Genomic DNA, 26,849 nt, shown 5'->3' on the forward strand with positions numbered 1-26,849 from the left:
AGGCCTCACCACTGTGCAGAGATATTTAGTTCAATACATTCTTCTTATTTCTTACTACTGTTAATATTATTATTATTATTATTATGGCCCAAAGAAACAGAAGTAAGTTAATCCCACCCCTATGAACAACACTGTCTAAACACTCTCAATGCTATGTTATGCATTCTGGTCAGTCTTTTTTTATTTTTATTGTCTTGTTTTTACATTTTTTACAGTTTTGGTTCCAGTCTTGTTTTTATCTTTGACATAATTGAAAGCATTCAAAAAAGTCCAAAACATATTTTCCCATCTCACGTTAGCAGGCTTACAAAATGTGTGCAAAAGACAAATCAAATACAATCAGTGTACACAAAATAATAATGCAATACATTAAGTGTTCTTCAGCAGTAAAGATTCAAACAACCGTAAACGGGAAAACCGCAGACATCACAAAAATGTTTGATCATTCATACTTAAAATAGTAAAACATAAATGAGTATATTTATCCGTATTTATAAAGAGGAAACAGCTGCTGCAGACTCCCTGAGCTCTGTAAGTAAGGCTCTCTGCTACAGTGCAGGCTCGCATCAAAAGCACTGAATGATCCCTGTTCTTATAGAGATGTTATCAAATGAGGAGGATGGTGAGTCATAATAAAATGCAACACTTGCCAATAAGATAAGTGATCAATGTTGCAGAAAATGTATAAAAATGATTTTATTGCTGCAGCTGTACTTCAAATGTTGAAACTTCAGAATCATGTAAACATGAAATATTACTGTTCCATGACCTAAAACAAAAACCATAATTTTCTTGATTAAATGGACGCTGTCAGTGTGTGTTCTGTGTTCCAGGAATCTGTTTAAAACAGACTGAGCAGTAGAGAAGAATTGGTTGCACTGACAATGCAGTGCAGTGTTTGCACTTCATTCGGTGGTTTTTAGTGAGGTACAGCTCAACTACTTGCATATATAGGATGCATTCCCCCAGTAGAACCGTTCTGTAAATAAAAGAATCAGAAGAAAGACAGTGGGAAAGCCCTTAATACATCCCTCGTTCACCCAAGAACCTGTTTATCTGACATTAACACTCCATTGGATGCATCATAGAGCAGCGTGGGGTTAGTATGTAACAACGATATGTAGCACCCAGGGATTGAATTACCAATCCCTGCCATTAAGTAATGACCTGCTTTACCCTCTGAATAACATCAGTATTAATCTAATAAAAGTAAGTGTTACTGCCCATTAATCTGGCTACAGTTGCAAGCCCATTTCTAAACAATATGAAGCTCATTGTTCGGCAGCGAGTAGGCATATTCACAAGTGGAAAACAGTCAAGTGCCAACCCTCCTATGAGTGGACATCTCAACCAATACAGTGTCAAATTTACTGTTCAAAACTCAGAGAAGTGCAAAAAATAAACCAAGATCTGCAAACGTCAATAAACAGAACAATGTAGTGGCAATATGTGATGACAAGTATTCAGTTTTTAACACATGCAGCAGTCCTACGCACATCAAAGTATTTATCATCATCCGGGAATCACTTCAAGCCGGTGACCATGAAGTTCTCACACATAAACTCTGTGGTCCCTGAGACTTTTAACCCTCTACAGTTCATCTAAAGCTCCAAAAGATCCGTGTACAATGGCTCTCCACTGCAAAATACAACATCTAGACAGCAGCAGAAATCTATCCACTTCCTGGTTACACTTCTGCCTTTGATACAGTCAGACTAGAAAACCTGACTGTCAGGCTCTGACTGGCTGATTCTACCTGCAACTGTATTTTGGACTTCCTCGCTTTCTTCCATCCTAACAATATGAAAACAACCACTTAAGAGTAAAACACTGAAGGTGTTGGTGAGGATGTGACCAAACTCCCAGCTGGCTACAGGGCTGCACTCAACCCTTCACATTTCTACCTGGACACCCACGACTGTGTTAATATCCAGGATAACACAGTCATCAATAAATATGCTGTACGTGATCATCCTGAGCCGCATACAAAACGGTGTGTAGAATGAAAATACCTTTCCCAGAGGGGCCTGCTACAGTTTTTTGACATAAAATAACTCACCTACAGATATCGGGGAGTGTGGGTGTGAGGAGATGGGAGTGGGACAGCCTGAGTCGGAGGCGTGATGTGGGCAGATTTAGGAAACAGTGATTTATACTTGTGTGCAGAGGTTAGCTAAACACACAGACACACTGTTTTCTATTAGAAATCAACTAATAGGAGGAAAGTCGAGCAGTTTCTTTCATGTGGACTTTGATACAAGTTTCATTTCCACCTCTCTCTTTTCTTGTTTGAAACCCAAACTTCACGTTTAACTGAGGCAATCCTACAGTCTAACCACTCCAGTGCTCAGGGGCAGATAGAAGTGCTGGCACCTGGACCAAGGCTAACTGGATGTCTCCTTTGTTGTGTCAGTTGACGTGAAGTTGAGAGTGAAGCCCACCCCGTCATCACAGCTGAGATCTTTTTATGTGATTAAAAATGATCAGACAGCTAATGTTTGAGTGTTGTGACTGTTAAGCCCGTGAAATATAAATACATAAAAAAATAATAATTTAGTTTAACCAGTATAATGATTCAGAAAACAGAATAACAATAATAACAATAAATCATAATATCAGCCTCAGGATATGCAGGATGAGGGTGACACATGGGAGACACTGATCTCTGAATGGCCGACTGACGTTTGATTTAATAAAAACAAGTTGTATTAAATAAATGGTGAAGTAGAAGAAAGTATTCCTCTGAATTAATTCAAATGCATGTTCATGTGTCCTGAATGTGTAAACACGATGGAATTTTCTATGTTAAGAATGACAAAGAAAATGTAATGAAGGCATTTCAAAGTTTGAACTTTGTGGTAAATCATGTAAATCAGAAGGATAGAGAGAGAATGGTCTGGGTGAACATCAGGTAATTAGACGTTCCCTGAGTGAGAAGATGCAACGTCCAGTCATCCTGTTGGGATGTGTGTCCTCAGGCTTCCCTCATTATCAATGACATTTGTGACAAAGACACAGGCACACTCTCTCTACCTCACACACACGCACACGTATTTGTGTATAAAGTTTTGTGTTGTGGGTGCTGTGTCTGTTGTCTTCAGTTGTTTTGTGTCCTACAGGTGCAGCAAGTGGTGATACATTGTGCTTTTCTAGTTGTTTCTATCCCCCATATCTACGCACCCCCCTGTGAGATCAACAGTTCAGACGAAAGGATCTAAGACGTTCACTGTGGAAAATACAGTCAAGATTTTGTAGTTTTTGGCTTTTCATCTGCTTTTTTTTTTGCAGTGTTGGATGGTTCATTCAGAAGGATATTGATTTAGATCATACTTCCAGCTGGTTTTCACACAGGGATAAGTGCATCTTCTGACCCAGTTGTGATGCGATTACTTTGTTTGGGATTATTACTCTTTGCTCCTGCTGCCTTAATAAACTTTTCACTTTTTATTCTTTCTAATGCAAACAGCTCGTACATGTTACTCTAGCCTTTTAAAGTAAGCCTTAGGGCCCAGGCTCCAGGCCTCTAAAAACATCCCAGATAACAAGTGCTGCAGGTGTAACAGGTGTGACTGATACAATTTCACCTGCAAGGCTTCTCAGGTTTTTTTGTATCAGGGCGGGCAAGGCCCTGAACACCAAAGCAGTCAGTCTGGGCGAGTCCACTTACCCGCATTGGCTCCGTTGGCGCAAGGTGAAACTGACAGATCAGAGATCAGTGAGAACAGGCTTCCTGTACACAGAAGAAAGCTAATGCTAGGAAACAAACACGTTTGTAAGTACTTTGTGAAACCATGGTGATAGATTAATATTTTCATTAAAAAACAAACAAAGAGACACTAAGTGACTTTTCTATTTTCTAGGGCTGTGCTAGTGAAGATCCTCACATGGGCGTCACTGTGTGCTGTGAAAATGGAGATTCATAAAGACCGCACATCGAAAATATCAACAGACAGTTTAATCACACACACACACAACAAGCTTGCACATTTGCGTCTTTCCTGCCATAATCTGCCTTATTCACAAGTGCAGTATATATTTCAACAAGATCACTCAGAGAGCACGTACTAAATCTGTTTCATGATGTTTTTATTACATTATAATGATGTAGACCTATTATGGAATCGTTGTGATGTTGTAGGCCATCACACTGAAAAAAAAATAAGAGGTGTGTTGTACAGTTCGCTCCTCATATATACCATATACTGCTCAGTACGGTCTCATTTGTTTCTTCAAGGTCAACTTTGACTATAAATGAAGATCAAGGTCAAATGCTTAGCCAGCTTAGGTACTCATGTCCCCAAAGGCCTCGTGTGTTGTTGTGAAGTTTGAAAACAATCTTTAAAAATTGTGAGTGACATAAAGTTTTACTGATTTGGACATTTGATGTCACCTTTTTGTTCTTGCTTTCAATCAGCTCGAGCTGTTGGTGTCTATCATCAGATGCTAGACTGCTAACAAACAGACAAACAAATGGAACCGATCACGTACTCAGTGCTTTCAGGGGGACAATAATATTCTTTTCATAATTTAAGTGCAATACAAGAATTACTGTTTTATACTTGAAATATTGTCCCCTTACTTTATCTCAGTGTGCAGCTTGCTTTATATTTGTACATACTCTCTTTAACACGTGTTTATAATAACTCAATTACATTCAGTTCCTTCGTACGATCGCTCTTTATTAACCTGACATCAGAGAGCTCCTGCCATGTATTAAAAAACGAGCTGCATCAAGCAGCAGCAACACGATTAGCTGACTGCTGGAGAAACTATACAGATGCGCCTTTGGGATTCCAGTGTCTTTCCAAGCAGCTGTTTTTCCAAATTAGCAGATCCTCAAAACTGATTTTTTAAAAGCTTATTAAACAGTTCAGGAAAACATTAACAAACATTGTCCTTGTTCATTCACACGCTCCACCTGGATACTTTTTGACAGGAAGTTTGGGGTTGTCCCATATATATGTGAACATGCTGTCCACTCAGCTCCAAAGGGAGATGTCAGTTACTTGTACACAGCGCTCATACAAGTATCATTTTGCATTCTTTCTCTGCGAAGTACAGAATGTGAAAGGAAGTCACTGAGAAATGCAGTCACCCATAAACTGATTGTAGCAGTCTGAGATGCTTTTCCTCAGCGCATCGATGTCTTTCCTCAGCTGGCCAACTTCCAGTAGCTTTAACCTTAACTTGTCTTCCACTGCCACCACTTTGCAGTCACTCTCCTCTGCTGAAAAGCTCAGTGCTGAACAGAGAAAACAAAGGAGAAAATGTTATGAAAAAGTCAAGGACAATATTTAGTGAGCCAGATTATGACTGCATGAAGAAATGTGAAGCAGTGCCTTGAAAAAATGATTAGGGCAGAAGGCACCATACACATGTCTCTCATGAAGTGCAACTGTGCTCTATTGCATTGAGACTGTCGCTACACTCGGGGTATGAATCCATGATTAGGGCATCAGGGCACATGGAAACTTCTTTAAGACACTTATGCTTGACTGGTCACGCCCCACAGCTGTGCAGAGTGTTGGGAGTCTGCATCAGTATTACGACTGAGTTGGGTTACAGTATTTAGTCCACCTGCCTGTTTAATGGGAAGCATATGTTGACTTTCTGGCTGTGACCCCTTGCCTGCGTATTGCTCATGATTTTACGTGCTGGGTGGGACCTTGCTGTGTCAAGGCCCTTTTAAATAGGACTCCGCCCAGGCTGTGCTGACCGCTAGCTAGAGTGAATGGCCCAAACTTTGTCATGCACTGGCTGCCTGGCGAGTGAGTTTAGAACAATGTGTTGCTCACGAAGTCACAGGTTATACACTCAGTGCTTTGTAAAACAAAAAAAATTAAACTCAGCTGTAAGTTGGGTGTGATGCTTGCTCGCGGTTCATGAGGTCACATGCTTGATGCAACCTTCCTATGGCGCCTAATGGAAGAGGATGGCGAGTGAGTTCTCTCCAGCCAATGCAGACAGCCTTGCGTGTTGCTCACAGAGCCCTGAGTTACACGATTGGTGCTTTCTTCATGTGAGTTGGCTGTGACTCCTACTAACATATTACCAGTGCGAGTTATTGTGCTTGGTAGGTCCCTGCTGCATGCAGACATATAAGAATCATATGATTGTTGGGTTATCCTCTGTATGTATTATTGTAGGGTCTACCTTACAATATAAAGCACCTTGAGGCGACTGTTGTTGTGATTTGGTGCTTTATAAATAAAATTGAATTGAAATGAATTCAACTGTAAGCTACCTGTGGTTCTTACTGGTGTGTTGCTCTGAAGTTTGCCACAGTGGGGTCCCATCCAGTGGCATCAACAGACAGCTGATGGTCCAGCAAGTGAACTTATCTCCAGCCTGCAGAGAGAGCCCAGTGCGTTGCTCATGTTGTCCCAGAGTTCACAATAGGGGCTGTAAGATGGCTGTGATTCCTTACTTACACATTGCTCATAAGTCATGAGTTTACATGCTGGATGGTGACCCAGTCTCCTATGATGCAGACTGGGTCGCTTGGCAAGTGAGTTTCTCTCCAGCCTGCAAAGACAGCCGAACATGCTACACGCTTGGCACTCTCTTATGGGGGAAATAATGGTGGCTGTCATTCTCTGTAGGATGCAAGCTCACGGACTCGGTGAAACATTGCCATGGCAATTACTAAGGAAAAGGGCTGATAAAACTAATCCATGGTGTTTTCCATGCAGAGGATTTGTGTTGCCACCTGCCCTAGCGGGCGTTGCACAGTATGGATGGCTTGCTGACTAAAAACTGCACAAGGGCAATGGGTAGCCTGACCTGTCTGGTTAATTGTGTTCCTTTGTTACCTTCTCAAAAAAGGTGAGATCAGGTGCTTGGAGGTTCTGGAGGCCTCCTCAGTTGTAAAGAGTTACCACGAACATATGGAATATGTAATGGAGTGGAGTCTCGATGCGATAGAGAACAAGTGAAAAATACTAATTTAACCATAAAATTTTAAATTAAAAGATAAATTTAAATCCCATAATACTTAAAAATGAAAAGTTATTATCAAAATGTACATCCTACAATAATAATACACATAAATGATAAAAAAATTAGGTGTGGCTCAAGACAGTAGTGTACATTTACACTATAGTCTCTGTTTTAAGAGTACATTGTACAGCTGTGCTTGTGTTATCTTCACATGTGGATTTTTTTTTATATGTTTAAACATGTTTATTGTTACATTTCTTCTCTATTGGGGGAAAGGAAAGTTAGAAATGACTATCCACTTTTATGCATAATCATTTCTAACTTTCCTATTAGTCATGTTAACAAATACATTTGTTAGCTGGAATATCTGTGGATTTGGAAATCAGGCACAAAGTATTAAACATATGGACATCATATGTGAATTTAGGTCTACTGCAAGAAAACCACTTATGCAAACAGAAGGTGAAGAAGTTTGATTTCATGATGAGTTAAACACAGCTCTGAGTGGTTTCCACAGATTTAGAATCTTTTTGTGGGGTAGGTCAGATGTATACGGATCCATTGTTATGTGAGGAAGACAATCTTTCATAAATAACCTAAAAAGTTCAGAAGGATGATGTTGTAGTCTGGGGCTAGCATCTCTTTATATACGTAAATCTTAAAATCTGTGTGTGGGGAACACTAAGAAAAAAAAGTTGGGTCACAGCTAGTTTCGTTCATCCAAGTTATAAATAATGATTTTGTGTTTGATAGAAAAAAAAGATATTTCAATGCCCTGAAATATGTTGTTGAAGTTCAATGTTTCTGATAACACAGGTCTCCAGAAAAAAGAAAAACAAAGAAAATCAGCTGCGTAGTACGGAAGAGGATTAAGGCCACTGGGGAAAAAAAGTGAGCACGTCTTTTTTTCTTCTTCTTTTCCAGAATTCTGAGAATCATGAGAAAAAATAATTCTTAGAAAAAAGTCAGAATTCTGAGATTAAAGTCAGAACTCTGACTTTTTTCTAAGAATTTTGGAAAAGAAGAAAAAAAAAAGACATACTCACTTTCTTCTTAATCCTCTTCCGTACTTCCGTAGCATGGGATACTTTTGGTAAATTTTATGGTTTTAGGGTGTTGAATCCAAAAATTATCTCCATCTCCTCATGTTTTGCAAAAAACTGTGATGGAGTTTTTTTGCAAAACATGAGGAGTTTATATTAAAAAAGCAAAGCAACGAACATGAACAAATGAACATGAACAAATTTTTCATATAACAGAACAAAGAAAAAAAAATTCCTTCATGATATATATTTAACACTACATTACTCTTCTTCTCTTTGATGCTTCTCTGAACACGCTTTCGCTCTTAGAAATATAAAATTCATGTAAGAAATCATTATTGGATATGTTTTTTTTAACTTAAATATAGTGTAAGAGCCAATTAAAGGTTAATTTTATTGGTACTTGTAAAATGATTGGAGGAGAGATATGCATGTTTGATGTTGGGAGTGTGATTTCTAGTTGGTTTCAAAGTGTTTTTTTTGTTAAAGGCATAGAATATAGAAGTGCAACATTCTAATGTGCTTTTTAGTATTTTGGGCTTCCGGCACACTGTAATTCCGTAGTTGGGGAGTCGGATAAGCTGGAAGCAACACAGTTTTTTTGACCGAGTCTTGCCATGTAAATGAAAAGTTCCAATAAACATCTTTTACGCAAGAAAAGTACCTGGACTTGCTCGCGTTCAAATGCATGTTGCCGGACTGACTCCTAAAGGTGGTACAGAAGAGTGAAATAGAGACGGAGTGCCGCCACTACATATAGGATATCAGATTTCAGTTTAAAAAGGGAAATTGTATGCTTAATTAAACTTAAAAACATGAGTTTTGCAAGAAAACCTGACGTGATGGAATTTTAAAAACATTTTTCCTGGTTTCAGTTAGTAAAAATCTACAAGAAACAGTCAAAAAACCCTATGCAGATTTTTGGTTGCAAACCTGTGTAATTAATCAGATAATTATAAAAGAGTTTTTGCAGCTGTTTATTACCATTAATTTATTTTAAGTTAGTAAACATTAAAGTGATACGCTTTAACAACCTCACTTTACCTCAGCTGTCAATAAGTTAAGTAAGAACCATACACATGTATTTTACTCTGGAAGAGGCTGTAAAATTCTGAGTCTGATTCAGATCCATGAGTCAGTGAAACTCACTTCTGTCAGATGACACCAACAGTATCACCTCAGTATCGCTAAGCGCTGTTTTTGTAGTTGTTAGCTCTTCCTTGCCGGCATTACCAAAGCTTTCTTTGAATTTGAGCTGACATTATTGAACTCTGACAGTTATCGAATAAACTCTTGTGATTTTTAGGACATTAGTGGGTATAATGTTAGCTTATAATCAGCTGCTATTGTCGTTGTTGTTGGCTCCAGACAGCTGAAAACTGAAATCTTGGAATGGGATTTAAAATTAAATCAACAGCTCCGAAAATGAGTTTGAGAGTCCTATTCCTGGAATTTGCGCACAAAGAAAACTGCTAATTGATTACTAGGTGACTAAAATTAAAAAAAAAAAAAAATTATATATATATATATATATATATATCCCTCAGTGAGATCATTAACAAGACTGGCTACAGATACTGACTACGGAATGGAGCAGTTGTCAGCCACCTCCTGTACATGGATGACATCAAGCTGTATGCCAAGAGTGAACGAGACATCGATTCACTGATCCACACCACCAGGATATACAGCAATGACATTGGAATGTCGTTCGGGCTGGAGATGTGTAGTCGGATGGTAACAAAGAGAGGGAAGGTAGTCAGAACTGAGGGGATTGAACTACCAGAAGGCAACATTGCAGACATAGAGGACAGTTACAAGTACCTGGGGATCCCGCAGGCAAATGGGAACCATGAAGAGGCCGCCAGAAAAGCTGCAACCACCAAGTACCTGCAGAAGGTCAGGCAAGTCCTGAGGAGTCAGTTGAACGGTAAGAACAAGATCCGGGCCATCAACACGTATGCCCTGCCCGTGATCAGGTACCCTGCTCGGGTAATAGGCTGGCCAAAGGAGGAGATAGAAGCCACTGACATAAAGACAAGAAAGCTCCTTACCATGCATGGAGAGTTTCACCCCAAGTCCAGCACCCTGAGGCTGTACGCTAAGGGGAAGGAAGGGGGCCGGGGACTGGTGAGTGTCAGCACCACAGTCCAGGATGAGACAACGAACATCCAAGAATACATCACGAAGATGGCCCCAACTGACAGCGTGCTCAGTGAATACCTCAGGCAGCAGAAACCCAAGAAAGAGGAGGGAGACGAGAAACCATCATGGAAGGACAGGCCCCTGCACGGTATGTACCACCGGCAGATAGAGGAGGTGGCTGATATCCCGAAATCCTACCAGTGGCTGGACAAAGCTGGACTGAAAGATAGCACAGAGGCACTAATCATGGCACCACAAGAACAAGCTCTGAGTACAAGATCCATAGAGGCTGGGGTCTATCACACCAGGCAAGACCCCAGGTGCAGGCTGTGTAAAGATGCCCCAGAGACAATCCAGCACATAACAGCAGGGTGCAAGATGCTAGCAGGCAAGGCATACATGGAACGCCATAACCAAGTGGCCGGCATAGTGTACAGGAACATCTGTGCCGAGTATAACCTGGAAGTCCCGAGGTCAAAATGGGAAATGCCCCCAAGGGTGGTGGAGAATGACTGAGCTAAGATCCTGTGGGACTTCCAGATACAGACGGACAAAATGGTGGTGGCTTACCAACCGGACATAGTGGTGGTAGACAAACAGAAGAAGACGGCCGTAGTGATCGATGTAGCGGTTCCGAATGACAGCAACATCAGGAAGAAGGAACACGAGAAGCTGGAGAAATACCAAGGGCTCAGAGAAGAGCTCGAGAGGATGCGGAGGGTGAAGGTAACGGTGGTCCCAGCGGTAATCGGAGCACTAGGTGCGGTGACTCCCAAGCTAGGCGAGCGGCTCCAGCAGATCCCGGGAATAACATCGGAGATCTCTGTCCAGAAGAGCGCAGTCCTGGGAACAGCTAAGATACTGCGCAGGACCCTCAAGCTCCCAGGCCTCTGGTAGAGGACCCAAGCTTGAAGGATAAACTGCCCGCAGGGGCGTGCTGGGTGTTTATATATATATATATATATATATATATATATATTTATTTTTTTACAAATGCTACAAATGTTATTTGTATCAAAAAAATCATAAATGTCTCTATTTGTGTTCGCCCTCTAACTACAGTAGGTTACAAGTGATACATAAAGAATAAGTATAAAATGTATGCCTACATACATGTCATTCCTAGAAGCAAAGACAGGTTGGGCTCTTTTCCCTGCGCTCTCTGAGCCAAGATGCTGCAGAGACCCTGGAGGTCCAGTAGACAAAGGGACATCTCTTTCAGCAGCTGGTCCACTTCTGGAATTTCCACATGGGCTAAAGAAGACACCAGCAACCCTTCGTCCATCACCTGCTGCTGGTCAGTGAAAAAAAAAGAAAAAAGAAAATATTTTTTAAATATCTTGGAACAACATGTTCCCATGTATCAGAAAACCCACCTCTCAGGGATCACTGCAACTTTTTCTATAATCAGTCTAGCATGACTGCTATTTTTTTCCTATTTAACATACACTGACAGCTAGGGATGGGAATTAATGCCAATTTAGCGATTCTGATTTCAATAGCGATTCTCATTGGGTTCTCACTGGCTCACTTTGAAAGTAACCACAATCTTTGAGCAGCATATCAAAGAAATTACATTCATGCAAACTAACTGCATGCTGTGGGATCACAGATTTGTGTATGTTGGAGGCATTTCCCCAGTTTATTGGTCATTACTCAGAAAAGTAATGTGTTACACATATTACACAAAACACTTTTCTTAGAAGTCATGCATTCCTTTTAAGAAGTACTGCACTTAATTATTTTATTACTCCCATAAGAATGTAATTTGTTATACTGCTCTTCACATTACTTCTGCATTTCAAACATATTATGCAGACACACAATTTTTCTCTTAGTATTTAGGCCAAAGCCAAAAGCACAAATGTAATCCAAATAAAATCCAGCACAAAGAGACTACAAAGTGAAAGCCACAGTCATGTAGAATATACACGTCTGTTCATACTTGTACATCATTTAAACGTGAACAGACAAAGACAGAGCCTGCAGCACTGCTCATCGGTGTCTTTTTTACCTATTGAAATCACCATAGGGGATTCTCCAAGCAAACTTGAGCACAGTGAAAATACAGACTGGCATCTCTCTCACAGGCAAGCTGAAATATTAACTCAAGGGTTGGAGGTGAGTTGCACTAACTTTTGCAAGACAATGATCCAGTGAGGATTAAATAACGGCCACTCCCTTAAGAAGATGGCACAATTAGTACATCAGGAACAAGTGTGTGATTAAACCAGGTGTGTGGAGACAAAGGTCCCGGCAAGTCCTGCTTCTGCACAAAAACCAGAATGCACACACATACACACAACAGAACGGTGAGTCTACCAGTGAGGACAGAGGGACTATGACAGTCTGACCCCTCAGCCATCTTCATCTGCTCTGTGTAGCTTTGTTGTCCAGATGAAATACCATTTAGAGTGAAATGCATAATAGTTTTGGAAACAACTATCTCATGGAATTGGATATAATGTCTCGAGTCGATCCAGTCCGGAAACAAGTCCTACGTATTGCTATTGCAACAGTTGTATAAGGATCGAATGGCCAAACACCCCATACTTCCGAAAGACCTCCCACAGAATACTCCAAGGGACAGAATACTCTAAGTCCACAAAAGGCATGTAAACTGGTTGGGCAAACTCCCATTAACCCTCAAGTATCCTTGAAAGGGTAAAGAACTGGTCTAGTGTTGTGCAACCAGGACGAAAACTGCATTGTTCCTCCTGTATTCGACTAACGGATAGACTCTCTTTTCCAGCACCCTGGCATAGACTTTGCTGGGGAGGCTGAAGAGTGTGATTCCCCCTATAGTTGGAACAGACCGTCTGGTCCCCCTTCTTGATGATGGGAACCACCACCTGGTCTGCCAATCCAGAGGTCCCGCCCCTGACAGCCCTACAACACCCGAGGGGCCCTGCCACCAAGGAATGGTAAATGGTAAATGGACTAGTTCTTATATAGCGCTTTTCTACTCTGAGCACTCAAAGTGTTTTACACAACTTGCCTCATTCGCCCATTCACACCCATTCGTACAAGCTATTTTTTCTATGCTCCAAGAGCTTTCTATCTAACATTCACTCGTACTCATACTCCGATGAATGCGCTGGAGAGCAACTTGGGGTTAAGTATCTTGCCCAAGCATATTTGACATGCAGATGAGAGTAGAAGAGGATTTAACCACAAACCTTCCGATTAGAAAGTGACCTGCTCAACCACCTGAGCTAGAGCAACAAGGAGTTGTTTAACTTCAGTGACCTTACACCGGTGATGGATGAGTCATCCCCCTCGTCCCCAGACTCTGCTTCCTCTACAGAAGATGTCGTAGTGGGATTAAGGAGGTCTTTGAAGAAGAATGTCTTCCTCCATGTCCTCTCCGAACTCCTCCCACAACTGAATTTTTGCTTCAATTAATGCCCGAGCTATGTTCCACTTGTCCTGTCTGTACCTATAGGCTGCCTCTGAAGTCCCACAGGCTAACCAAGCCACCACGACAGGCACCAACCACCTTGCGGCCGCAGCTCAGTGCAGCAGCTTCAGCAATGGAGGTGCTGAACAGGGTCCATTCAAACTCAATGTCCGCAGTCTCCTGTTGACAATCCCACAGGTGGGGGCCTCTGCCAGGCATGCTGGGTGCCCCTAGGTGCCCCAGGTCTGTTGAACATCCTCTCCCACCACCTGATACAACTTACTACAAGGTGATGATCAGTTGACAGCTCAGCACCTTGCTTCACCCGAGTGTCCAGAACATACTTCTGCAGATCTGATGATACAATTACAAAACTGATCTTATGAACTGCGGCCTAGGGTGTCCTTGTGCCATGTGCACTTATGGACACCCTTATGTTTGAACAAGGTTTTTGTTACTGTGGTTTGCACAGAAGTCCAACAACAAAACACTGCTCGATTTCAGATTTGGCAGGCCGCTTCTTCCAGCCACGGCCGTCCAGGTCTCACTGTCACTGCCCACATGAGTGTTGAAGTCTCCCAGTAATGAGAGAGTCCCCAGGTGCAGCACCCTCAAGCACCCCACCTAGGGACTCAAAGGCAGCCAGGTACTCTCAACTGTTGTTCGGCACATAGGTGGAGAAGAATATCCCCTCCATGAATGTTTAACAGAATTTGAAGAATTTAATTAAAAAGCTCAACAAAGTTAAATCTATGACAGTTTTCTTTAGTAGGTTTCCATGGTTCAAATAAGCCTTAACACATGTAGCGCTTCTTGTCCACTTTAAGTAGTAATTGTATTACAATGCATTTTAGGCCATGTTATGGAGTAATGCAAAAGTAATAAAACAAATTCAATTCAATTCAAAATCCTGCTCCTCACATACAAGGTCTTAAATAATCAGGCCCCATCTTATCTTAATGACCTGATAGTACCATATCACCCTATTAGAGCACTTCGCTCTCGCACTGCAGGCCTACTTGTTGTTCCTAGAGTATTTAAAAGTAGAATGGGAGGGAGAGCCTTCAGTTTTCAGGCCCCTCTTCTGTGGAACCAGCTTCCAGTTTGGATTCAGGAGACAGACACTATCTCTACTTTTAAGATTAGGCTTAAAACTTTCCTTTTTACTAAAGCATACAGTTAGGGCTGGACCAGGTGACCCTGAATCCTCCCTTAGTTGTGCTGCAATAGACGTAGGCTTCCGGGGATTCCCATAATGCATTGAGTTTTTCCTTTCCAGTCACCTTTCTCACTCACTATGTACTATGTATGTATGGCAGAGGAGATTCAGCACCTATCAATGACTAACCAAAAATCAATTAGACAGCAGAAGAATTAAGCTAATACTTCCACCACAGATACCTGAAGGAAGGCTGTACTGGGTGTATTCAGGCTTTTTCCCTTTTCTGGAAGGTAAGAATATTGCTGACGAGAAAGGCCTCTTTTCTTCTGCAGTGTTGTGCTGGTAGACTAGCAAAACAAAGAATGTGACAGATGAGCTTATGTTTTCTACAGAAAAATAATATACAGTCATTGATCGTCTTCTTCTTTCAATGTGTTTAGTCTTTGTCACAGTGAATGAGCTTCATCTCACTAGATCCAAGAGCCTATGAGGTCTTCTCCTGTCTGATGCCTTCATTCACAACTGTCCAGTATATCCACTATTCATCCACTGTACATGTCCAAATGATTTCAACTTTGCCTCTCTAACCATTTATCACATCCCTCGATTATTAAGTGAATTTCAGGTTGAGAGGTACCATAGCTGATTTTGGCAATAAATCAAAAAGTAAAGACTTGGATCTCAAATTTTATAACTGATGCCTGAGCAGGAAAATAACTTTCTGTTATGTAATCTCACTTATACTGAAGCTTGGAACTGTTCTCAAATAAACAGCAGGAAGTTAGCCTGGTATTATTATTATTATTTTCTTTAATGAGAAAAAATATATATTTTCTCAATACAGTTTTCTAAGTTTGCAGATAATGCTTTGGTAGGGTGAGGTCGAGGTCAGTGTCTGTTTTGCAGGATGACCACAACACTGCATCAGCCTTTCAAGGCTGAGGATTAAAAAAAAAAAAAAACACAAATTGTCTTCATTACAAGTTTCTTCAGGTGACATTTTTCAAACAATGAAGTAGCTCTTTTGCTGAGTGATTTTAATTCATTCTCATGTGTTGCTGATCATCTGTGGTCCTCCTGATTATCAGATGTAAAGAAATACAGCATATACAATAATTGTACAGTGAGGGTGTAGATTTATAACAACCTACCATGAGTTGTGAGGTCAGTCTCTCAATCTGTTCTCGTTGATGCTTAAACAGCTGGAGGTGATCAGACACAACACGTGAATGGCTTCTTCATGGGTTTTATGTATGTGCATACATGTGTTTAGAATGCTACCTTGCAGCTGTGATCTTGCTGCTTAATAAGCTGATGGTTTTCCACCTCAAGCCGCTTCAAGTCTTGCATAGGTAGCCTCACCCCATCATCCAAACACTGCTGCACCTTTTGCTGTAGACTTTACCAGAATAAGACATGAACAAAACAAAAAGAATATCATAAATAGATCATTTAGTATCACTTGTGTCATCTTTACAGTGAATGAAGATGTGTGTTTTCAGCTAATGCACGTGAACTGTATAGTTAACGACAGGAAATACTTCAGATCTGCGCATGTACCATATGTGATCATAATCTTCTGGAACCGTACCCATAAAAATTACAAATACAGATGGCTCCAAGTGGTACCGCCCTGATCTTCTAGCAGATTCACCTATGGTATAAATTTGAAAGCCCCAGGCAGTTTTCTGAAAATTTGCCATCTGACCTTTACTTTCAGTTCAAGCTTACTGGGATTTAAACTCTTATGAAATTTTAACTAGATAAATCACTAGAGGCTGAATGTGAAATTCCTATGTGAGTTCCTTCTTGAGATATGGCATTCACAAGATTTTCAGAAAACTTGACTTCTGACCTTGATAGGGTGACAGCGATACTCTAACAGCGCTTTACGACTAATGGGTACCCAATTTCGATTTGACTCTGTCTTCTACAACATTGTCTTTTGTCTTTGTGAAGACTGATTGCACCACGCTTGCTTACATACTTCTAGAATGCTCCTCAGACTATCCACTGTGACTGCTTGCATATATGCTGCAACCTTATTACAAATATTAGTGTAAAACAACAAATATCAACTTCTGTGTCAAAGTACAGATGAGGACAGACCATTAACCCCCCCATGAAAACATATTTTTTAAACTATTAAAAAGAACAGGGAATCCAACTTTGGATTCTTTTCTTTTGATCCAAAGTTTTATTTTCAATGCCCCAAAATTCAACAAATCTTTTCTTCAAGTCTAAACCAAAGTGTAAGCTCAAACCATTCTGATCTAATAATGCTCTCTAAAGAAAACTCGTACGTTTAGTAATGCTATTTTGGACATGCCTTGCTCTGTTGAAGAAGCGCTTTAAAGAGGCAAGGAAAATTGAATTTAATAATTGTTTAACTCATTTCAACTGTTGATGACGTTGGCTAAGATATGAGTCTTTCCTAAATTAAAGACAAATTATTTTTGCACTATGGTGATGAATCAGGAGATATCTATCATCCTTTAGACATTTACAAGTACAGCTAATAATAAGACGACATCCAGAGAGCTGTCTAAAAATATCAGCAGTGAGAAAATGACCTTGAAGAACCAATTTTAAATCAGGCACTGTATATTTTCTGATTTTAGTACAGTCCTCACAAATCTGTGAGAAACGACATACCTTATTTGCACACAAACATATCATATACACATAAATATACCTATGTACAGATGCAATCAATTCTTTCTCTCTCTTTGCCTGCATCTTCATCTCGATGTCTTTGTCCTTCATCAAAGTACATCCTTCCTCTAGGCTCTTTTTTAGGTGAGACACTATTTTCTCCAGTTTCTTGCATTTCTGCTGTGCCTCCTCCTGCTGAAAATAGAAATATGCACAGTGAGATAGTAGAGCAGTATGAACAAAACCTAATCCTCTCTCTGACTGACTAAATGGGGTCTCACAATTTTAAATCCTGGACCTTAATCTGTTTATACTCTATATAAATAACATACAAATATCTAAATTGTTAAAATTTCATTTATTTCTTGATGACATCACCTTATATTGTTTTGGGAAAAGTCTGGAATGGCTTCTAAATATAGTGGAATTGGAATTCCAAGAAATTGTTTAATTTAAATGATACCAAACAAAGTATTTAATATCAACAGGCAAATAAAAAATAAAGTCAATGATGAACAAGGTTGAAATGGAAAGACTGTATGAAAATACATTTTTGGTAATTGACCTTCACTTATATTCAAACTCATCCAAGAGTTTTAGTAGATACACCTGGGTTTCAATTTGAAAATCCTAGGTGACATTTTTCTCGAGTTATCGTGTTCAAAAGGTCCACTGCTGGTGGACCATCTTTAGGAGTAGTCTGGGTTACACAAGCAATGTGTACACAATTTTACACATTGCTTGTTCCTTTAAAAGTGATGCAGCACAGTAATTGTTTACTGCCCAGAGAAGGTAATGTTGAATAAAAACAGAGCTTAAATGTAGGCTTAGCCTACCTCAACAAATTTTACCTTGTTTTAGGAACATATTTAGACTGTACCCAGTCTAGGGGTCGAGAGCAGAAGGAAAGAGGAGTATATGGTGAAAACAAACAGGATAAAACAAACTCGGGGATTATATTGTAAAACTGTCCTGCAGAAACCCATTTGCACTACGCTCAGAGAACAGAGGAGTCCCTGCCCCATATGAAACGCCACTTGCTTAGTTTCCAAGTCTCTAGGATGAAAAATGTCTCTGACTGATCAACCCGACTCACCTCAGTGTGTATGTATGCTCATATATATGTGTTTACCCTGTTGGCCTGGACCTGTACTTCATCTAATGTTGGCAGGTCAGAAAGGTATTTCTCCAGTGTCTCTATGCGTTGCTGGTTTTCTTGGTTTTGGTTGTTCTCTCGCTGAAACTTCTTTTTTAGACTACTGATGTAGCGATCCCTCGTTTTTATCTGTGGATGAAAAAAATACATATTCAAACATGTTTACGTTACTATACTTTCAAGAGTAAAGTACACTTTAAAGAGTAAAAAATGTTATATATATTAATGATTACTGTACCCTTTCCTCCAGTTTTCTGATATCCTCTGAATATTTCTGAGTAATTTCCTTGAAGACTTTGCTGAAATGGATTGTGTCAAGTTCAGCCACAGCTAATTTCTTAACAAGTTCTTCATCACAGGACAACTGATCAGGTGGCTGCTTGCGTGAAGTTCTCATTGTTGAGTCCTTAAAGATGACCAGAACTTGTGCTATAACTTTAATTATAAAAATGTTTTATGTGGTTATTAAATTTGGATATGAATGTTCATTTATTACCTGGATGTTTCGGGTGTGAGAGTCATCAAACAACCTTCTCTGGCTCTTTAAGACCTGATGTATTTTCTGTTCGTTATCTCTGATCCGCGCATGTAGTAGCAAGATCTGTAGCTTTTGTCTGAAAGACAGAATTCGTTCCTACTTACAAAGATTCCCATCTGTAATGTTTTTTCCATATGCAATAAATAAATGAATAAAATAAAGTTTATTTGAGAACTGACAGGGTGAACAATTTGGATCTGCAAAAGATACCCAAACATGCCAGATGAAGAGTGAAAGTAGTGACAAAGAGAAGCACCAATGTTTGGAACACTTCAGTGTACCATAGTATTGTTGTGTGTTTTTAGGGTTTTTCAGAAACCTTTTTATACTTCAAAGTAACAAGACTTTTCCAATAAAAAATAAAAAACAACATCAAAGTTGTACATGTAAAAGGTTAGAATTTTGCTTTTGTAACCTCCAGGATGCACTGGTGTGGTTTGTAGTCAAATCTCAAACAGCAGGCACAGGAATCACAATATCAACATCTAAGGCCATGATTCTCTGCCAAAAAGCGGTAGTTGTAGCTGGTGTTTTTATTTGTTGGGGTTTTTTTCTTCTCCTATCAAATACGCAACTCTTTATTTGGTACCATCATCTTCATTTTTTACTTAAAACTCTGTAAACTAACACAAGTTTTATATTTCCAATGCTAATGGAGTGAAAGCAGGAAAACAAAACAAAACAAGTCAAATCAACAAGTGTAAGCCTGGGTGAATAACAATATACACAGTTGCAACTGATCGCAGCTTGTTCCACAATAACTTTCACATATTTAGTTTGAGATAAGTATAGGTTTTGGTCCTTCTCTAGTCTTGGTGGATTGTTCTTATATGTTTCAAAGAGTACACAGAGTACAGGCTGTGGGTCTTTTCTTGGCAGTTTTAAGGGCTCAGGTATGGACAGCTTGCTGCACTTAACCTAGCTGCAACTCTGATTTTTGGCTAACTTCCCTTTTCAGTGCCTTGAGTTTGGCCTCTAGTGTCCTTCTACATGGAGGCTAGTGCTCCTTGAGGCTGTTCACCTTACAGCCAAGCATCACTGCTGCCGTGGTGTAGATCAGATGATTAGATTCAGTGATGGTTGCACTAGGGATTGTCAGTAATGCTGCATTCACATCTTCGAGTACACCTTCAGAGGGTACAATCGCTTCTTCCGAACGTTGGAACACTGAGCGAAACGACGAAACTGATAACGAAACACTGAGTTGTTTCGTTGTCAGTCTGGATGTTGGGTATCAACAATCCCATAGGTTCCACATCCTCTTCATGTAACCTCCTCCGCCGGGGTTATTTGCATAGTATAATTCCAACAGCTCCCTGTTTTCATCCCTTGTTGACTTATGCTTTTGTCAGTGCGCCCCAGGGTGGCTGTGGCTACAATGTAGCTTGCCATCACTAGTGTGTGAATGGGTGGATGACTGGATGTGTGAAGCACTTTGGGGTCCTTAGGGACGAGTAAAGCGCTATACAAATACAGGCCATTTACAATTTATGCCTTTTTGTTCTAGTAGCCCACTTCTCATCAGTGTGTCCTGGTTCCTCAACACCTCATGCCAACCTTGGTTATCTAGACAACGTCCGAGCCGGTATGGCTTCAATTATCTCTTTCTTGCTCATATCCCTATCCAAGGTAGGCATGAGGGGATCTAGTCTGGGGATCCTTACTGGAGACAGACGCCCTGGTCGGGAGTCAGACCCCCAACCTAAAAGTGGGTAGTGTTACCCCTACGCTAAATGTATATATGCATGCATCTGCATGCAAATGTACACACGCACGCACACGCACGCGCGCGCGCGCACACACACACACACACACACATTCATTTAGGGCAACTAAAATATCTGTCTGTTTGGCTTGCAGTACCTATTTATCTGTTGCTCTCTTTGTCTCAGTAGATCCTCTTTTACCTTGACCAGATTGTTGACAGGCAGGGAGGTCCCTCTCTGTGGTAACACACAAACATAGAGAAGACAAAATCTAATTTATGCACACAGTGAAATCATGACATAATGTAGAAGCCTTAGTTGAAGTCAGTTATAATCATGTAGTAGAGAAAGTTTTCACAGGACTGCCCAGTGAAAAACTAAGTACACCTCATGATTCAGCAGCATGTAGTTCTCTCAGGGTCCTGACAGCATTTCAGTTGTGTTAAGGTCCAGACTTGGTCATTGCAACATCTTTATTATTTTTTGTGCATTCTTGTGTAGATTTGCTTTTCAATGTTGGACAGATGGCCTTATATTTACAGTGATGTAAAAAAAAAAAAATACACTTTTCCTGATTTCCTAACTTCTGTATGTTTGTCACACTTAAATGTTTCAGATCATCAAACAAATTTAAATATTAGACAAAGATTAAACAAATAAGCACAAAATGCAGTTTCTAAATGAAGAAGTTGATTATTAATGGGGAAAAAAATCTAAACCTACATGGCCCTGTGTGAAAAAGTGAAATCACCCCTAAACTAACCCTAACTTGTTGGGCCACCCTTAGCAGCAACAACTACAATCAAGACTTTTTTGATAACTGGCAATGAGTCTTTTACAGCGCTGTGGAGGAATTTTTGCCCACTCATCTTTGCAGGAATTCATTCACAATGGAGGGTTATTGAACACGAATCGCCTATTTAAGCTCATGCCACAGCATCTCAGTCAGACTTTGACTTCATTTTGGGGTTTTTTAAGCCATTCAGAAGTGGGCTTGCTGATGTGTTTTCTATCATTGTCCTGCTACAGAACCCAAATACGCTTCAGCTTGAGGTCACAAACAGATGGCCGGACATTCTGCTTCGGGATGTTTTGGCAGACCGGAGAATTTGTGGTTCCATTTACCACAGCAAGTGTTCCAGGTCCTGAGGCAGCAAAACAACCCCAGACCATCACACTACCACCACCATATTTTACTGTTAGACCCAAGATAGCGCCGATGTTTGTAGCTCGCCATCTAGCTGTCTTACCTGTTCTGTTTTTCGTCTTATTGATAATGTTAACTTTGCTCCAGTTTGCTCTGTGTGTGTTTGTTCTAGTTTTTACCTTTTTACTATGTACAGCACTTTGGTCAACCTCTGTTGTTTTTAAATGTGCTTATAAATAAATTGAATGATTGATTGATACTGTTGGTATGATGTTACTTTTCTGAAATACTATGTTACTTTTACGCCAGATGTAATGGGACACAAACCTTCCAAAAAAATAGACAATCAGAAAGGGGACAAACACTTTTTCACACCACTGTAACTCTAGAATACTATAATACAATGATTGCAAGATGTCCAGTGCCTGCAAAAATAATTACTGGTATGAGGTGTTTGTGCTGACTGTGGTTTTTGAGTTCGGTTTTTGTCAAACATGGCGAATTTTATATCCAATCATCTGAATTTAATTTGGTATTATTTTATGCCAGTTCACAACAGTCATTTCAAAACAGTTTTTATTGTACGGTAAAACAAAAACTAGAGAGACTATGTGATTGCCCCAGCAGTCTCACAATGTATTACCAAGGTTACAGTTACAGGGAGTAAATATCCATTTGGTCATTGGTGACCAATCTAGGTTTTAGGTTAGCAGCAGGGTTTGGGTTGACTTAACAAGCAAACCCATTTTATATAACCAAAAACCTAATAACAAAATGTATGAGATTCATCTGAAATGTAACATATTGTAATTTGTGAACTATTGCTAATTGCATCTAAAACAACACCCAACCTTATCTCTAAATAGAGAGCTCCATGTGATGATGTTAACAGAGAGAAGTTCATTTCCCCCAACCTAAGACCTCTGTCAAAACCAGACTCAGGGAGGGGTAGCCAACTCCATGGCAGCTGGTTGGTGAGATTAAAGAGAAGACATATTTGAAAGCCATAGAAAGACAGTGATCAAACCACAAGTAACTACCTCTCTGAATAATAGGGTTGCTGTGTCCTAAATCATCCTTTCTCAATCTATGAGCATATTTACCTACACAGGATCAAGTCGTGGTCTTTTTTATTTCCATACTTTTTCACTTTCCTCGTTTCTATGTTTATTTTCACTTTTATATGATAGCTGTAAAACCCCACTCACCTGTTTAAGCCCTGGATCACATTGATGTCGCTGTTGCCATAGTGACTGCTCATCTCCACCGCAGCCCTCTGTTCCAGTATCACTGTTCTGACCAAGTTCACCTCCACACTTTCCTTTGAGCCTGTGCTCCATGTGCTCAGTCAGCCACATCTGGGTGCGTGCTTCAAGTTGAACTGGGGAGGTTCTATTAGTCTGATGACCCAGTGGAGAGTCCATTTGGTTGTATGAGATGGGTTGATAAATACTGTAGTCCATGTATTGTTTCACTGGTGAAGACAGAGGTGAGAAAAGGGACATATCTGCCTCCAAACCAGTGGATAGCCTGCAATTGTTGTACTGGTAACCTGTGCTGGCACCTGGCGAGTGCTGGCGTAAGCTACTGCAGGCTGTGGGAGAAAGTAACGGTAAATATAAGTCGACATCTGAAACTTGAGGTACCCTTCTATGCCTATGCTGTAGAACTCTATCTAGGGATCCTTGTGCATTTGGGTTGTACCGATATCCTGCTGTGCTAGTATTGCACGTATCAGTTCCTAATGATAAGTTGGAAAGCGAGGAGCACCTCCGGATAGACTGATGGTCCTTTGTGTCTAGACAACTTTGTGGGTCCAGATGAGATGTGGCTGGCACATGCTGCTGAGAAGACCAGTACGAGTAATTTGTGCTGTGGCTTGAAGCTGGCATTTTAAAAGTGGTTTTATGTGAGGATGAAACAAATGGCCTTACATGGACAGTAGGAATGCCATTATCATCCTGGCCCAAGTGCTGCTGCAAGAGTGGCTGGGAATACAGATGGGTGGTACTGGAACTGGAGTCATCTAGGGAAAGATATAAAAGGTTAAAGAAAAAATATGGGAAAAATCAAATAACAACTAAATAGAAATCATTGTTAAAACAACACCAACCTATATTTATTGAGAACTGTAAAAAAAAATAAAATTCCCTTCAAGAAAGGGTTTTAGCATTTAAAAAAAAAAAAAGTACTGTATGCATTTACAAAAAAAAACGCAGTGACAAGATTGTGTATAATGCATGGATGGCTGTAGCTCAGGAGGTAGAGCAGATCATCTACTGATCAGAAGGCTAGTGATTCAATCTATGGCTCCCCCAGTCTGCACGCCAAGTATCCTTGGGCAAGATACTAACCCCAAGTTGCTCTCCGATGCATCCATCGGAGTATAAATGTGTGTGAATGTTAGTTAGGAAGCACTGAAAAGCACTGAAGACAGTGAATGTGGTATGTTGTATAGAGCGCTTTGAGTGCTCCGGGAGAGTAGTAGCTATATAAGAATCATTACCATTTATGCTCCTTGGGAAATCTATCTTGTAACTTACGACGCAACCCAAAACTCCTTTTAACCCTATGCTGTAATCTTCCAGGGTTTGCAGAGACTTAAGAGTGTGTTCTAAAAGAGTAAGACATTTTCCACCTTTGTCAACTTCTTTGAGATGCCAAATGAAGACTGATCTCAGAGCTGACCTGGAAACTTCAGTGCTGAGATGTCCAAAAATATCCAGACACACCACAGCTGTGCACAGAGCACACAGCACAGCACAGCTCCACTGTCCTTTCTCAGATTCATCCATAATCAAGTTATTTGCTATGAACTTGTCATGCGCCAAGATCACCAAATTCCTCTTTCTTTTTTGTAACATGGTGAGATGACAGGACCTATGACACAGCATTAACTTTCCCTTTGTGAGCTGCTGGAAGCTGGGGTGGAAAGTGAATAAGCTTTACTAAAATCGCTGTGATTACATCAGAATATGAATCTGTTCAGTGCACAGTTGAAAGCTGGGCGGGGCTTTGTGTCGGGGTCCTGCAGTTGGCTCTGTGCAGCAGACAGGTTCACAGAGAGAAACACTTCTCTACCAGAGTGAATCTGTAAGAACAGCAGTGGAAGTGCCTCCCACTGACTGTACAAATATAGATATATTTTTTACTTGTTATTTATCTCACGAGTTGCTGTGATTTGGACGACAGAGATATGCTGCTTCAGTTTACTCTGCCCTGCCTACTGAGTAACCCGACACCGGCTTATTTTCATACTAACATTGATTGGGTGTTTAGCTGGGGGGCGGGATCTCTGCCGAGTGCTGCGTGAGCGTGCGCACAAACAGAGCGAACCAGAGGCGAAACAGTCTCATTTGTGCCTTTTTCAGCTACTGTAGTAAATCCTGTCCATATTCAGTTTGTGGGTAATCTTAATTTTCTTTCACAACTTCTAAAAGTTTGACTCTTGGCCCAGAGTAGAGCCCCGATGTGATGTATATTATATTTATCTGATACCTTAAGAACTCTTTGTTTTCACAATATGACTAAATTATTTACAGTAATAACGCTTGTTATTCAGGCTACTTCAAAAATTTACAATGACAATTGTTTAATATAACGGCCATTTAACGATAAACTATAAAGTGTGTTTACATGTATTTTACAACATACGATCAAATATTTGAAGAATATTACTAAATGGATTATGCTGTGGCATCAGATGTCTGTGCTAAATAATAAAAGCCACGGATGACTTCTAGCTCGGTAACAACGGAACCAACCGTGCCGTATACTCGATATGTTAAAGGATTTAACAAGGACACAGCACTGCAGATGAAACGGAAACAGCCCCTTACTTGCTATCATGTATTTCCAAAGCTCCTTACCTGTTTTATTAGATTCCATCTTTAAATTAGAAATGATTGGATCCATCTTCAGAATCACTTCTGCATCGCATTTTTTAATAAAGGTCTTTTTTATATCAGAGCAGGGAAAATCACGTTAAGCTCACTAAGATGACAAAGGAGAATAAAAGCAAGACGTTCGAGACGCGACAGTCTCCAGCAGCAAATCTGTCATATATGCATACTTCCAGTAAACGAGGCCGTTTTGGGTTAACCATGAGTGGAAGTGCACCCAGTAATCTCTTCCTCCGACACCCGCATGCGCCTCATGGTAATTCTGAGGCTGGGCTGAAACCGTTCCTGGCACGGTAACGAAATTATTCAACAAAAATGTGCAAATAACGTGAGAAATCTCGTGCTTTCAGTCAGCCTACAAATTGCTAGGGTGACAAACCTCGGTCAAATTTCTTGCGCTTCTACAGTCACCTTTACGGCAGCGCCTGTTCTCTTTAATTCCCGATCGCATGGTATGGCAAGCCATTAGTGCCAAATATCGCCCCTTTTCTAACCCATTTGGTTAAGAAATGGCGTAAAAAACGCCTTTTAATTATTTAAAACGCCGAAAAAAACGGCGTTTGTCCCGACAAAAAAAACCCCGGGTTATTGTCTGTCTTTGAACGCCGCTTTTTACGTCACTCGGCAGAAAACGCCGTTCAAAGACACATAAAAACTGCGGTTTTTTACGGTGTTCTGTGTCAGCTGTAATGGCGTTTAATTGAAATTATGCAGGGCACTCCCCATGGTTCCCTCATCCAATTACTTTCAACTCATTTCACCCAATCAAAGAAGAGGAAGTGCAAACCACACTAATGCATCACCGATTCACCTTGCTGCTAAGTGATTGCCTATTTATGGCGTTATTTTTGTGCCACTATTCTGAGCGCACGTAAAAAAAAATTGCAGGTGCAAGTGTTGCATTTTGAGGAGAATTTTATTTTGAGTGAAGAAAAACTGAATTTGAGTGAACAGAATTCATTGCTGCGTGCAGAAAATGTAAATCAGTGTTTGCTATTATTCACACACACGCACAATAGCAGCCCCTCTCGCTCAGTTTTTGCATTTGCACTCGCT

At 40.4% G+C, this 26,849-nt stretch overlaps 1 protein-coding gene across 6 annotated transcripts; it reads right to left on the reverse strand.

Moving 5' to 3' along the window:
- Positions 1 to 215: 215 nt before the first annotated feature.
- cep85l (centrosomal protein 85L) lies at positions 216 to 26,495 on the reverse strand. 6 transcript variants are annotated; one of them, XM_085131813.1, is made up of 13 exons: positions 25,761 to 26,495; positions 23,826 to 23,917; positions 23,100 to 23,732; positions 20,902 to 20,981; positions 18,997 to 19,114; positions 18,739 to 18,906; positions 18,477 to 18,629; positions 17,385 to 17,539; positions 15,971 to 16,088; positions 15,841 to 15,891; positions 14,929 to 15,036; positions 11,241 to 11,421; positions 216 to 5,242 (listed from the first exon to the last, which is right to left on the reverse strand). In XM_085131813.1, the coding sequence occupies exons 1-13, from the start codon at positions 25,804 to 25,806 to the stop codon at positions 5,076 to 5,078; spliced, it is 2,070 nt and encodes a 689-aa protein (XP_084987939.1). In that variant the 5' UTR covers positions 25,807 to 26,495; the 3' UTR covers positions 216 to 5,075. The 6 variants fall into 6 exon arrangements, with proteins under 6 accessions (XP_084987939.1, XP_084987938.1, XP_084987936.1 ...); XM_085131812.1 differs by having other exon boundaries at positions 17,385 to 17,536; positions 23,100 to 23,917; XM_085131810.1 differs by having other exon boundaries at positions 23,100 to 23,917; positions 25,761 to 26,492.
- Positions 26,496 to 26,849: the final 354 nt, after the last annotated feature.

Source organism: Neolamprologus multifasciatus, chromosome 15 (genome assembly GCF_963576455.1).
Source record: "Neolamprologus multifasciatus chromosome 15, fNeoMul1.2, whole genome shotgun sequence".
Lineage (NCBI taxonomy): Eukaryota > Metazoa > Chordata > Actinopteri > Cichliformes > Cichlidae > Neolamprologus > Neolamprologus multifasciatus.